The 15,844-nt window shown below is 43.6% G+C and overlaps 1 protein-coding gene across 1 annotated transcript in view; it reads left to right on the forward strand.

The window, feature by feature from the left end:
- slc8a1b (solute carrier family 8 member 1b) overlaps positions 1 to 15,844 on the forward strand; it is a 125,424-nt gene that overhangs the window by 75,842 nt on the left and 33,738 nt on the right. Inside the window, exon 5 of the mRNA XM_041946885.1 lies at positions 15,613 to 15,722. Coding sequence (XP_041802819.1) covers positions 15,613 to 15,722 — 110 coding nt within the window. The remainder of the gene's footprint in view (positions 1 to 15,612; positions 15,723 to 15,844) is intronic.

Genomic DNA, 15,844 nt, shown 5'->3' on the forward strand with positions numbered 1-15,844 from the left:
ATGTGATAACGGCCTCTGATGACTACAGCGGCGTCACATATGTAAATTCTCTCATTAAATATTTTTCTTAAACATGTTCTTTATTAAAAGATGGAGCGTTTAATAAACATCACAGTCATTTTGCAATTAATTAAGTTCATGATAGCCTTTGTGTCACACTGGAGAGCAGTGCGGCTGTCATGCATAATCAGCGTGCCTGCCTGGTTCCAGCAGATTTAGAGCATCGTGATGGTCTAAATGGCTCTTTTGAAGATTTTCCATCCTGACAAGAGCGAATCAAGAATGAAATGCCAAATACTTGGAATTTGTAGACGGAAAATCTTTGCTATTTTTACTTTGACTCAAAGCAAAATGATATTGGTCCTCAAAAGCCCTGAATTTAACAAATGTGTACACTTAGAGACTGTCTAATGAATGCATTTAGATCAGTCACTGTTGATTCTTTTAGGGAAATCAAGCCCACGCTGCTTTATTTAGCATTTTATTGATCGGTTTACCTGACTGCTCGCTGCACAATACAACCATATGTGGCTGAAAAAAAGAAGAATGGAAAAAGATGGAGGCGGGTGGAGGAAAGAAGAGATATGACTGTTTATCCTCTCCAACTGTCCACTCTGTGCCCTGAACCTCAGGTTGTTGCCCTGACGTCTGTATACATTCATCCATGTATACACGTCCGTATAAGGAGAGAGGTCAAAAGGTCACGTGGTAATGCGTTGGCTATATATGGGCACAGTAGAATATGCTTTTACTGTACAGTATGTTGGGAACACAGATAGAAGAGCCTATTCATACTGTATCTGCTCTGCGTCAGCATGTTTTTGTTTATGCAAAATAATGTTGATAATCAATGTCTGAAATTGTCAACTTTCAGTACTTTTACATTCAAACATTTCCAGAATATTTAAATGTAAAATTGAAGTTCTCTGCAGAAACTAAAAATGAATTGTGAAGGATATTCATCAGCAATCGTGTGGAATCAATCTCACATTCGGTCAGCTTAAGGTTGCCCCACAGGCCAAAAGTGCGGCATTCATCAACTCTGCAATATATGTGATCAACAGCATGACTTTACAGGCACAGGTGAACCAACATGATTTTTAATAAAATGCTCATATCATCACTGATTTAACAAGGAGAGCAGCATGTCGCTCCAACTCCAACTCATAAAACTGTCAGTGAACTGCTTGGAAATGAAGTCCTGCTCAGTCAGACTAAATCTAAAAGGTAGGGTCTCGTTTACAAATTTACAAATAGCAGAGGGGATGATCACTTCAGGCCCGGTAAATTGTTAAATGTCTCTTCTCATCTTCCTCCCTCTCAGGAGCTCACTTTCACTTAGTTCTGCGAATTCATCTTTGGGTCATAAAAAACAAATCATTTTTGGAATCAATAATAATTTGTTCTTCATTTTGAAATCTCATTTTCGGACAGCCAAAACATACTTTAAATAATAATTTTAATTCTAAAAATGAGTGCAGCAGAGGCAGAGATTTGTCTGTATTATGGGGTCAAGCTCCAAAAGTGCTGGAACCTACATTTTTCCCATAATGCAACTCAACAGCATCATCGTCCGTCAGACCTGGCCACTTCTTTCAAACCTCACACACTAAGTTTGTGAGGCAGGCTTCCTGTTTAAACCTCAAACCCAAAAACACAACATGTTATTAATTTATTTCGACACATCACACAAGTCTTGTTGTTTGAAACACGGGAATAAATAACTTCCAACTTCACAAAATTGGTTGCGACTAACCTGCTAGTGAATCACGTCGAGTAACGGTTTCGTGGAAAACCCTAGAAGCTGTTTCTCTCTCTCCCTCTGTCTTCCCTCGCTGCCTCTCCACCTCCCTATACGTCTCTCTTTCTAAACATCCGCTCGTCCTGCCCGCGGGCATCCGCAGCCTGAGCCATTCAAGAGAAACTGGCAGCAGAGCCGTGGAGCTGCCTTGGAAACACCTTGGAAACTGTGCCACGCTGGCCACGCGTTTCCATGGCAACCGCCCCCCCCCCCCCCCCTTCTTGCCTCATTCCCACTACACAGGAGTAGTGAACTAGCACCACTATAACTAACTGAGCATAGTGGAAAGTGGAACGAGAGAGGGAAGGACGAGAGCTAAAAAAGGTGCGCAAAGGAAATGGAAGAGGAGGAAAAACATGATTAAAAAGAGCCGAAGGATAGAAGTGAAGGGCGACCGAGTGCAAAAGAACAAGAGACGATAGTTTCATCTTGGCAATGCATTTTAAGTGACTTGGTTTATGGAGATCAGCACACTCAGGTCAGCCGGTAGTAAAGCTCCCGCAAGTGTTGTGTTGTTCCAAAGGAGCACTTTGAATCGACTGAGAGAGGAAGACAAAGAAATGATCGAGAGGGAGCGAGGAGAAAGCAAAAGAGTTATTGTCATTGAATCGTGCCAATAAAGCTTTCTGAAGCGAACTCAAAACAGAGACACGGAGAGGTGGTGAGGAGGGAGGTGAATGGGGCCTCTTCACTCCGTGCCAGTGAAATTCATTTGAAGATTGGAGGAGGAATGAAAGAGATTTGGAGTTTGTGTGTAAGTGGCAGTAAGAGAAGCCGCCGCTGCCAACTGGAATAGTGTGCCACTGCTAAACTTAATCAGCCAACAAGAGGAGGAAGAGGAGGACCAGAAGGAAGAGGAGGAGGGAGAGTTTGAATAGGAGGGAGGGTTGGTGAAGTGAGCCACTGAATCTGTAGATCAAGAGGAAATGTCAATGGTAGGAAAGAGAGCAAAAAGAGAGTTTTTTATTCCCCCTTTAGAAGTTTGTGAAGGAAAATAGAAAAGACAGTGAGCGTTATTGTGTGGTCTCCAGCCCTGTGAAAAGCTCTGCCGTTGGCTTTTCCCCTGCTGCCTTTTGTGTGGTCAGCCTCAGCACCGGCGACCGGTTTCCTGAGACCGAATCTGAGCCCGGCGCTGCAGGGCGCACACGTTCACAGTGGTGCCTTTTAGAAAGCGTCACACAGGAAAATGAACTCATCGGCCGCATTGTTGTCTAAATCATTGTTTCTCGACTCTGCTGATTTATTTAACAAGTAGTTCTCCGTCGGACACTTAGCTCTGATTAATGTGTGGATTTATTCGTAGTTAAAAATAAGAGGGCATTGTTTTCACGTACTCACTCATTTCTGTCATTTCAACACGTCTCATGTTATTTATAAATAGCACAAAAAACTTGAAATGCCTCCATGATAGAGCTCAGAGGTTATTGTGCCTGAGAAATTATGTTTCTATTCAAATATTTTCTCTCAACAAATTAGTGTTGGAGCTTTTTACGCTCAGTGGCATGTGTGTATGGTTACAGTTTAACTAGTAATTTTGTAAGCAAGGAGATGTAAATCTTGTTTTTGCTGACCTCCAGTGGTTAAACTTGTCCTGTTGTTGCATTGATGTACAGGTGTAGTTGAGGACCTAATGATATCACTGTTGGGTGGTGTTACAGATGCAGCAAAGTTCATTTCTGATGCTGGGTGTGGTCAGATTGTGGTCAGAGAGGCAGCCTGGTGTTAAGTTAGGCCTCAGTGTTTCAGTCTTTTAATACTGGTTCTATAGTTCAATCCAGTTAACTTTAACTTGTATCGTTAGCTTGGTGTGTTGTGCTAATTTTATATTATATAAGATAATTATGTGGTTATCTTGACCCAGTGAATGGCATAACAAGCACAGTTTAGTTGTACAAAATGATGTGCATTCATTCAGATACACATTTTATTAAGAATCAGTAAGTTTAAACAGCTACGTGGATTAGTTTGATTAAATGACCCAACATTAAAAAAAGAAGAGGTCAAAACCAGCTGTAATCTTGAGTGTTTTTTTTACCTTTGGATGCTTTATTGAACCAAATTGGGTCCATTTTGATTGACAAGTGATCAAGTGCATTGCAGAAACAGCACAGCAGTAAGTTCTTAAGCACCAAAAATCAATGCAAAATAAACAAAAAGGAGCTCAAACGTTTCCACGTCAAGATGAATTTTCCTCAGCAGTCAGTGAATGTCTCCATTTAAACTGACTGTTTTGCAGCTCACAGAATGTAGTTTCTCCACTTGTCGTGATCTATATCAAAGTAATCTGTTAGTTTCTTACCCCGGTTGTACCAGCTGCCCCCTCTTACGGCCTGCACGGCTTGCACCAGCTTTTACTCCCTCGCACACACACCGACTCCCAGACACACACAAAGTGGCTGATTGAGCGTGTAATCAAAGAACGAGCAAGAGGGGGGGAAAAAAAGCAAACACACAAACATATAACCGCGGGCACATACATCAAATGCACGCACACACACACACACACACACACACACGGTGGTGAAATCTAGGGGAAAAAATCTAAAGATTGAAGAGTAAAATGGTTTCTTGCTGTTATATCATGAAAGGAGGAAATGTGGAGATCAAGAGAGTAAATCAAGAGAGCAGTAAGTGAGGGGGAGCCAGTGAAAGGAGGTGTAATAGACTAATCCCCCTCTCCCTATTCAGCAAAAATGGAATTAGCTTCACCTTTTCATCACTGACAACCTTTATAGTGGCTGTTCGGCAGAGGCGGGTAGCAATGGAACACCTGTAACTTCATTACAAACGTCACAAAAAGAAAACTGCAGTCTTTGCTCATGTTGTGTTCAGAAGAGGAGCTTTTTTTATTTGATTTGATAGATACGATCATGATCAGATCCCGCATGACAGCCGTGCACACCATCAATGGCTTCTTGCCCTTATCGTCCTGGTGTGTGTGTGTGTGTGTGTGGGTGGGTTTCCTCAGAGATGACGATCAGCATCCGTGCAGCTGCGTCTTATTTTTCAAAGTGGAGGAAGAAGCTGTCTTCGAGAAGTGGAACGCCAAAGGCAACAGTGAAAGAGAGAGTCAGGGAAGGAGGGCGAGAGGGATCTACGGGGACACAAGCTCTCATATGAGTAACCGACACCGTATTTCTGCAGTGATACAGGTGATCAGAAGATGCAGATAGTAATCTCTTTTAGCCAATCTTGTGTTCTCAAAGTGTTGAACCTCGCTCCATCCTCGCTTGTGAACCACTGAGCCTTTCCAGGATACATTTCATACCCAATCATGATACTATCACCTGTTACCAATCAACCTGTTTACCTGTGGAATGATCCAAACAGGTGTTTTTGGAGCGTTCCACAACTTTCTCAGTCTTTAGTTGCTCCTGTCCCGACTTGTTTGAAACATGTTGCTGCATCAGATTAAGAATAAGCAGATATTTACAAAATCCAATGAAGCTGATGAGGTCAAACATGAAATATGTTGACTTTGTACTGTTTTTAATTGAGCATATGTCAAAAAGGATTAGCAAGTTATCATATGATGGTCTCCTGGGCACAAAAGTGAAGAGTCAGATGAGGAAGCCAGCAGAGGGAGATTAAAAGAGAAAGTGAGAGATGAACCTAAAGGACAGTTAGAATCAGCATCTGCATTTAAAGTTGGAATAAAAGTGTTCATTTCACGGTTGCATCCGATGAAATCGGAGTCTTTTTGACACCGATGTCTCGTTGTTTGGGGAGATGATGGAGGAATCAGAGCCCAAACACACAGGTGGAGGAAGAGGAGGGCTGTTATTTCGCTGTGTGGGGGGTGAAGGTGTTCACATCTGTCATGCCGAACTATAAAACTTGAACCTGAATTCTCTTCTCACTGAACGTTGATGCCATTTTGTCGTCACTTTGGGAGGCGCTGAGGGAGGAATGAAAAGATGCTCGATGCTGCTGGTTTTGAAAAAGTATCTGGAAGTCTGTCGGAAAACAAGCATCGAAAAACATCCACCGCAACTCCCCGAGGAAAATCCTAAAACACTTGTCTGTACTGTGAGATTCAGCAGCCGACTAAAAGCTTTTTAATCACCCGGGATTGTTTCAGCATGACAGAGAAGATATCCTTTCACTTCTTCACGTTTTTTTTTTCTTTTGACGTCTGACATCTGCGACGTTTTCCTTCTCCCCAAATACAGGCAGCATGACATCACACCAGCACGTCCTCCATGCAGTGCAGCTGCGGTGGAGGAGATGCTTCAGTGATCTTTGGTGTCAGTCCATCAAAATTGACGAACAAGGTCTTCTTTCTAGAGCCTGAAAGCAACAGGAAAGTTGCTCAGATACAATCAACAGCCTCTGGAGTCATGTCATGTCAGGCCCCCTGTAAATTCAAGTGTATTCAAGTGTGTCTTCGGCTTTTTTCACAGTAATCATCCCAAAATCCTGACAAATCACCTTCACATTGCACAATTTTGCATTGCTTGTTTTACGCCCAGTGCCGACAGAGAGAACTATTGCAGGATTAAGTGTTTCATTTGTCTAGAGGAGGTATGAGAGTTATCATTGACTGTTAAGGATTGTTACTGCACAAAATCTTGCAGAACTGTATAATATTGTTGTAGCTGTGAGGTTGTGGTAATTAAATTATGGTAAATTATACTTAATATAATTAAATCAGAAAAAAGATCATATCCGTATAATCCTCCAAAACAGTAAACATTTAATCTGCAACAGACAGAACTAAATCTCTGTCTCACCTTCACTCTGTGTGTGATGAATCTTGATTTCTGAGGTTGGGTGCAAAGACTTGAACGTTATGAGGGAACAGTTGGTGGAGGCGGGTGGCGTCTCGCTTCCCCCGTTGTGGCTTGTGGTTCCAGCGGCTCTTCAGTCCACTTGACTGTGCGTCACTCTCCGTCAGCGCTGATCCCATCGTGCAGCTTAGAGCTCATAAATGGCCTAGAAATGATGGAGCGCTGCAGCTGGTTTGGCAGCATCAGCTGATTAGCATTCATATCCTCTCTTTTGCTGCGCCCCCCCTCACACACACACACACACACACTCTACAATCTCATTACGTTGGTTCCTACATACAGGACATCATATGTGTGTATGTGCATATGTGCATCTTTAAGCATCACTTTGTTGTGCAGCCTCGCCATGCGTCACTCTTTGTCCTCTTCTTCACTAATCTCTCGCTATTTTCTTGCTCTAATTGCAATTATAAGCCTCAGTTTGTGAGGGTGTGCGCGTGCACACGAGAGCGTCCGCTAGCCTACTTGTAAATTGCTGAGCTCGGGCGTCTTTCACTTAGTGCTGCCTGGAATAACTAAAACCACCAGTAATTGCTCTCTCTCTCTCTCTCTCTCTCTCTCTCTCTTCCTCGTGTGTCTCCAGTTTTGCTAATCTCTGAGCTGAGTGTTACAGTTTGAAGGCCAAAGAAAGAAATGTTATGTGTAGATTTCAAGTTGACCTCCAAGAGTGGGGGCAGTTGAGTATTGACTGTTTTCGAACCATCTTTTTTAATTTCTCCCTCCTCTGTCAGAGAATAAGCTGCTCCACAAAAGAGGAAGCATTAACTTACAGTTATAAGACACGAGTCAATAGAACAAATACATCTTTAGAATTAACTGTGTGACCTCATGTTCCTGTCAACGACCAAGCTTACAATAAAAATCAGTTCAAGTGTTGGTTGACATGGTAACCGACTGTTGCTAGCTCAGAGAGCTTTTTCTCCCTCTTCTTGACTGCATTAAACAGCCCAGCACAGAGGCGGAAAAAGGAAACTTGTGACTGGCCAGTGCTAGCATGCTCCATGTTCTGGTGTGTGTGTGCACGGGTGTGTGCGTCTGCTTCAGTTCACATCACATAGACCTTGTGCGATGTTGCAACCCAGAATTCACTGCAACACTTTGATAAGTGCCAACAAGTCCAAGAAGGTGTTTCATTTGTCGACCAAAACACACACATACATACACACATACGCATGTACAAAAAAACAGTGCATCCAGAAGTGCTACCAAAAAAGGATGTCACTTGGAAACAGCTGCCATCAGTTTCCCAGAAGGTGGTGGAAGTTAATATGCACAAGCTGTGTGTGTGTGTGTGTGTGTGTGTGTTTATGGTTGTGTGTAAGGGAGTCCCCAGGATTTTCCAAACTCCTTATTAGGTTAACAAGATATCCTGCAGATAGGAATGAAGGGAGAGGGAGATAGCTGTAGAGTGAGAGAGAGGGAGAAGATAGGGAAACTCCCCATGATGATAGAAAGTAGTTTAAAAGACACAGAGGAGGGTCTGACGCACACACACACATATACACTCCCAGGCACAGCCAAAACACACACACACACACACCAGTTAGACAAAAGTGGCGACTGGCTGCGGTTTACGGCTTCGCCAACTGTTTAGCATCGTGCTGTCCAATCAAAATGACCATTAGCATCAACATTATTTTTACGGCCCTGCTCAATATCAGGCTGATAAAGGGACTACGAGCTGAGAAAACAAGCAAAATGGCTGTCGCCGCAGTTCCTCGCCAGCCCTCTGGCCGAGTTGAGAGAGCTGTAAAAGCCTCTCAAAGGGAACAGAAAACATGTCTTCGAGCTCGAGCAGGGTGGATGAATCCAGGGAAGGTTACAGTACAACCTTCAACAGCTGGCTGCTGGAAGCTTCTCAGTCAAACCCTCGTTTATTTGTCTCTCCAGGCGTCTGAGAGTTTAACCATAACCATATTTTCACTTTTTATTAATGCAATATTTTTAAAGCGCACCACAGATTTAACAGACAGCCTCCAGTTTTCATTCATTACATTACAGGATAAGAATAAACATGGATTTTGGTGTCTTTGGGAATGCAGTGCTTTGCAAAAGCCTGCATGCAAATCTAGAACTTCAAAAACTCAAAGAAGAGTTGTTAAATATCTCTATTGAAAACTACAATTTCATCTAAATTCTTCATAAGGAGATCAGTATACTGATGATATGACACATACTGTAAACCTGTAATGTCAACATAAATATAAAGAAATTACTGTAAAAATGATGAAGTGCAAAAAGCTCACAGTAGAGTAAACATGTGCAATAAAAGAGCATATGCCTTCATATACAGTATAGTATTAAAGTAGAGAGACACAGATAAATGTGAACCCTGCAGTCCATGTGGACCGACAGCAGCCCTGCAGCAGGTGTTGTGTGTGTGTGTGTGTGTGTGTGCGTGTGTGTGTGCGTGTGTGTGTGTAACCTTTCCTGTGTTTCCATTAGCCTCCATAAAGTCAGGATTATGTGTATTACTGAGCAGACTGGAGCTTATTAGAGGCGGCCTGGCTGAGCGCTGTCGGCCTATTGTTGTGGTTTCCCACAGCGGCCAACATCATTATCAGCTTTGTCTTATAAAACCACTGCATGTAAACAGCACACACGCACACGCACGGACACACACACTGTAATGCTGCCTGTGTTAAGCAGTGTCACGCATAAGCTTTTACACACTCTCCCTAATACGATCACTCTGTTCGCTGGCACGTTCACATTTGCGGTGCAGACGCCAACTTACGAACACACACTCTTGTTTTCTGTATGTTAAGCAGTGACTCTTAAAGTAGAGGCTGACACCACACACACACCCATGCTGACACCACCACGCACATATGTGCACACACATACAAACACGCACACTTCTTTTGTTTAGTCTGCGACCAAAGTCCACCCACCAGCAATCTGTTCCACACAAACAAACCAGTTCACAGTCTGAAAGGCTCGTTCTGCACGCACACACACACACACACACACACCTCTCCCACCAAACTGCAATTTAAACAAAAGGTTGGATGAAAGATGCGTCCACACCTGCGTGTGAACACACACATACAAACACACTCACACGCTGATTGAGTCTACGTGTTGAAAGATGTCATTTTTAAAAGCACTTAAAATGTTTAAGGATTATAAACACAGCTACACACACACAAACAAAGATAAACACACGGGTTTGTTCCATCACTGTCATTTAAACTGGACTCTGATTGCCCAGTTTCCCCCCTTCCTCCACCCATCCACACACACACACACACACACACACTCCAGCTGAGCGGCAGCATTTTTTCCTCAAACCTAAAATAAAGTGGAGGTTCCCAAACTCAAATTTTCCGATCCAAATACGTCGCTAAGGCAGGTTGCCGAGGAGAGGGGAGTGACCGGCGCTGCTGCCTGTTGTGCTTTACAGCTTCCTGTGTGTTTATGTTTGTGTGTGAAGCAGAGGAAAGTGCTTCGTTAGTGTCAAATCCGTGCCGCGCAACAGAGAGGCCCTGTGGGCGACCGCACTCTGGCAACTCTGTTTTCTCAGCTACACACAAGATACAGCATGCGCACGAACCTAGAAAGTGCACATCTGAATAGCAAATGGAAAACACAACTCAAAGACAGCGTGCAAGATTGAGGATGGTCTATCGCAGCTGCACAGGCGAGTCACGTGAAACGCTGCGGTATGTGTGAGAAAACAAACCAGCCGCTCAGATAACCTGGTTGTGATGAAAACACGAATTATAGAGGATATAAGATGTCAACTGCAAATTTTCTTCCTCAAATTTCACCTGTAAAATCACACGTGCATCACCATGAGAGGGGTAAATGTGGTTTTCATACATTTAAGTATGAATAAAAATACAAGCTCGCAGTGGCATTTAGTTTTGACTCAGCTTTCTGATGATCCGTCACTTTTGTGGCAAATTTCAGTGTAAATTATGTAACGGAACAGCAGGGACATGTAGTTCACTTTGACATTTGCGTGATCTGCTCATTAAAAGACCTCGGACAGTCGGCACTTTTGATGTCTCAAAGCATCACGGCAAAATATTCGGGGGCCAAATAGCTCGAGCGCCAGAGCCAAAAACCTGCGAAATCATTTATTCAGCAAGAAGCCGACGGTGGAAAATCATGACAACAGAAAGCCAAACATGAACAAAGCTGATCAGCAAAAAGGAAAGTAGAGGTCACCGACATGAACAGACAAAGTGAAACTGTACGTTCAGATCACCTATTGGCAACTGTGTGTGTTTGTAGTTTATGAACCTGTCCGGCGCTTGAGCCAGTCAAGCTGTGTTTGAATTATCTATTGCCTGTTTATTCCATTATCTCTTATTCTTCTGGCCGATTCGGGGGAGTTTTCTCTATTTAAGAGTTTCTGTCAAATGTTTTATAAACCCTGACAGAGGCCAAGTGTTGCAGGAATCTTGTTTATGAAGGACAAAGGAGAGAAACAGCGGATGAGACAGAGGGAGGAAATGAGGAGATGGAGGGCGATGGAGAGGTGATGGAGTGGAGATCTGTCACAGCTGCTCACATGCTTTTTATGCTTTTTTGCAAAGTGAGATGGAGGACATGGAAACACAGATGTACACACACCATGGCCCCTGGAGTAGTGTGTGTGTGTGTGTGTGTGTGTGGAGAGTGATGGCGTTTTGACTGTGCCATTACGTCAATGAGGGTCCTCACAAGTATAGAAGTACACTTATTACATGTGTTATATGTTAAGAATGTAAATGTCATTTTCAGTGTGCCATTGCATATTTCCTTGTATTATTAGCATAGCGTAGCATATTTCCTATATTTTACCTTACCGAACTATCCCATGGCACACACGCACACGCACACACACACACACACACTGTGTATGTGGTTTGTAGATTAACATTTGATTGAATACAGACACACAAAGTGGCACCGCTTGTTACAAACAATGTAGAACTACTGTTTAAGTCTAACATCAAAGTCCCTCTCACATTATTATACACACACACACACAAATCAGTGTAGTGACCTCTCTCTCAAACACACACGCACTTGTCAGTTCAAACACACACACTCATGCACGCGCACACGCATGCACACCTCACGGGTCTGGAAACAATCTTCTCCACCCCTGTTGGTTACAACAAACATTGCGTTGCCATGGCAATGGGACAGCATACTGTACAGCCAGCGTGTTTGTCATGGGGAGGGAAGTGCACGTGTGTGTGTTTGTGTGTGTCTGTTCATGTATTTGAGTGTGTGTGTGTTATATCTGCATTGATGCACCGTCTGGATGGGCTTGTTCGACTGTACATGCATGTGACAATGTGTGTGTGTGTGCGTGCGTGTGTGTGTGTGTGTGTGTGTGTCTGTTTTTCCAGCGAGTTGGTCATCTGTGGGGTTTGCCAGCCTCAGCAGAGGAGTCACCATTCCCGAATCTGGGAAAATAAAAAGTCTGTCGGTCTCTGCGAAAATGATTCATTGTCGTTTTACACATTTATGGAGAGTGAAATCACTTTTTTTATTCTCTTTCCACACAGAGAGTCATTTAAGTTTCCTGTGATTCCAAGTCAGATAGGCGTCACTGGTGAAATGTTTTTACAGAGGCTTTGATAAACTAGGTTAATGATGGGAAAACATTTGTTCCGGCGCTGATTTGGTAGAAGCTTTATTGTTTTTTAAAGGGAAATCCAGCCCAAAATCCCACTCGCATGGGACGAGCGTTGCTTTGGGTCTGCCTGTCCCTGATTTGTGATCCTTGTTCTCGATCCAGTTCTCAATCCTGTGCAAACCTGCCACGCTTGTAATTTGTACAAATCTCAACAGCAAAGGTGTCGTCATCTGAAAATATTGAATCAGCAGTTTGATGGTGTGTTTTTGAACAAGAAAGCGAGAGCTCTGATAGCGCCGTGGGTGCAGAGAGGGAGCCAATCATCAAGTCAACACGTTTGTTTACCTTCCACGAATGTGAAACACAGAGCAGTACAAACATGAGAGGGATTCCCCACGTACGTCTACTCAACCCGTGAAGGGCCGTGCATTAATCGAGCGCGGTAATTATGTTCCCGGTGAGAATGCACACACTGCTGCTCCCGGAGCGCCCCCTCACTCCGTCGCTTGGGAGGTGGAGTGCTTTGCTCAAGGGCTCCACCCTGAGGCGGGGGAGGGTTTTACTCCGTCAGGTCTCCAGCTGTGTGAGTGTTAACTGACAGCCTGTTGGTTCTGAGCTCACCAAGGCCAGAGGGTGAAAACTGCTCTCCATCTGCTGTTATGAGACAGTGATAAATGGGTTAATCCATCTTGTGTAATGAGTTAACTTCTGACATTTGCACATGTGTGCTGGTATTTGATATTTTAATGGTTTACGCCTTCATATTATTTGTATTATGCGGCTGATAGATTAACCTGTGATGCTCCTGTGTATGATTGGATGATTAGTCGCCTGCTTTATGTCTTCTGTCTTTATGTCACTGTGGCTGTCAGTAATAGGACGTACAAATGTAGATGTGTTCATGTTTTGTAAGTATGCTTTAGGTACTTGTACTCTCCTCCATTATTTCCATTTTACACTAATTTATGCTTTGGAATTACTGTCTGTCTACTCAACAAGTCTAATTTGACAGCTTTTCCAAAAATATTGAATGCACCATAATATAAGATCATGATAAATGAGTATTTTTGCTTTTGAACCGTAAGAAAATCTATATTTAATGCTGTACTTTCCATATAATATTGTCCTTTTATAGTGTGGTATTGTTACCTTAACATAGATAAAACATCTGAAAACTTCCTCCTCCAGTGCATGCTAGAGGAGGACGTGTGTGTGTGTCTGCGTGTGTTTGTGTGCATGTGTGAGTGTGTGCACGCGTGTGTGTGTGTGAGACAGTGCGTGAACGGTGCCTCTTACTTGTCAAATAGCTCCTCAGTTAAGAGATTCAAAAGCTGCTAACACGATGCCTGCTGATGATTCAAAACAGCTTGCAGGCCTGTTATCAGAGATAGTGGCTTATGTAAGCGTGTGTGTGTGTGTGTGTGTGTGTGTGTGTTCCCATTGCCCACCCTATAGGCCAGATTATGAGTATTCTCTCAGATGTCTTTTGTTACTGTCTGTAGTGGATTTGGATCAGAATATGGGTTTTGTTCCAGACTGGAAACACAGATAAACACACACATTCACACATGCGCACACGTCCGCAGGCACTCACTCACTCACGCACACACACTGTACACACACACTGCGTCCCGCTCCATCGCCCTGTGACCTCTGATATTAGCTTCCCCGCCAAATATGACACACACACACTCTGTTTCTGAGTCTTGGAACATTTGGTTGGACAATAACAGTCGCTGCACTTTAAGTAATGTTTAAAACTCATCAAGAAATCCCTGGTTTGTCTTTGCTCATGGACAGAATGACTTACAGGCTGCTTTATTGTTGATAGCAGAACGTACATATCCACCTATCTATGCGCTTATGGTGTTTACAGCATGAGTGCTGCTTCAGTCGTGTTAAATCGGGATGTTCGTTATGCTTAGACTGGCTTGTCTTTACTGTGTCTCATTGAGGCTGTGAATGGAAGGTGTCGAAGGTGTTAATTGCAGCAGCAGACGTCTATTTCTCTTCAAGACAATCGCTCCTTCTTCATTGTTTTTTTTCCTTTCATTGCATCTGGTCTCGGATGACTCATTACTCTTCTGACGTCTCAGACTTGCCCGTGTGCTGATCTGTTCAACTTTAAAGACAGTACGTGTCAGTTCACTTTGAATTCAGCCCGCCGTGTGAAAGAAAGCACAGCTCATTTGCTTAAGTGCTCGTTTTGAATTATTTCTTTATATCCTGGATGGGCTAACCTTCAGCTGAAACCTTTTACAGTGGATTTGAATGAAAATTGAGTTCTTGGATCGACTGAATTGACAGTGAACTGTCCCGGTTTCCCACAGGCATCAAGGATTTTTTATTTTTTAAATCCTTTTGGATTAAAATGTCAAATCGCCTTGAAAAGTAGAAAACAACCTGTGCAAATATAATAAAATAACAAACCTGCTGCAGGATCCCAAAACTGCCCTGATCATACGAGCCAGATTCATCATCGTGATTCAGGACTGCTCAGCTGCCAAAATGACTAATAGGGCTGATAAACTCTGCAGCCACTTCCAGACTTCACTTAGCTTTGAGCATCCAAGTTTTTTTATTTAGAAAAAAAAAAAAGGCTGAAATCAGGCTGGAGCGGAAGATTGAGTTGAGCCTTGATCGGCACCGCGGGCTGGCAGAGCGAGGAGTTTATCACATCCATCTTGTCAGACTAATGTGAGCTGCTCCGATAACATCAAAGATTAATCTGACGTCCGATGTTATGGTGAGATCAGGTGGAAATGTACGAAGTTTTATCAGACTTCAAGGTAAAACAGCCGATTAAGCTGAGCAGGGCAGTTTTTTTTTTAAGCTACCTGATGACTAGACGGTGTCGGAGGTCTTAGAAATGATAAAGATGTCTGGAGCTTTAGGTGCTTGTGGGAAAACCAAACGCTGCTCTTTCCTGTTTCCTCTTGGTTTTTCCAGTTTCCGGCCTGTCCTTTTCCTCACTTTCTCTGCCTTCTCTTCTTCCCTCCTCCTCTTTTCCTCCCCCCCCTCTTCCTCCTCCTCCTCTGCCTCCTTAGTAAAACCATCAAGGTGAAAGTAATCGACGACGAGGAGTACGAGAAGAACAAAACCTTCTACATAGAGATCGGGGAGCCTCGCCTGGTGGAGAGCAACGACACCAAAGGTCAGGAAGGGGGGTGAACGATCACCCCAGGGCGTCCGCCGCAGTGTCTGCAGAGGCTGCATGTTCTCAACACAAGGAGGCGCACAGGAGCAGATTTTCCCTCTGCGCCTCCTGCTGTGTCCTTACTGTGACGGTGAACATGCAGCAGGTTGTGGATCACCTCATCCCACCACATCCACCACTCCACTGTGCGTGTGTGTGTGTGTGTTTTGTGTGCATACCTTGCCGTGTTGCATGCATTCACCACCTCCCTCTATGTGTGTGTGTATGTGTGTGTCCCATACAGGAAGAGCATAACCATTAGGATCTTAGACCGGGAGGAGTACAATAAGCAGTCCTCCTTCTACATTCTGCTTGAAACCCCCCAATGGAGACGCAGCGGGAAGGAGCAGACAGGTGTGACAGCCAATCAGCAATGACAACGCACCTTAGAGAATCCTGAATCAACAGGCCAGTCGCAGAATTCACAAAACATCGGTCCACACGACAGTCAGCTCATGAAAGATTTGCATCCCAAT

This window comes from Chelmon rostratus, chromosome 11, assembly GCF_017976325.1.
Source record: "Chelmon rostratus isolate fCheRos1 chromosome 11, fCheRos1.pri, whole genome shotgun sequence".
NCBI classification, from domain to species: domain Eukaryota; kingdom Metazoa; phylum Chordata; class Actinopteri; order Chaetodontiformes; family Chaetodontidae; genus Chelmon; species Chelmon rostratus.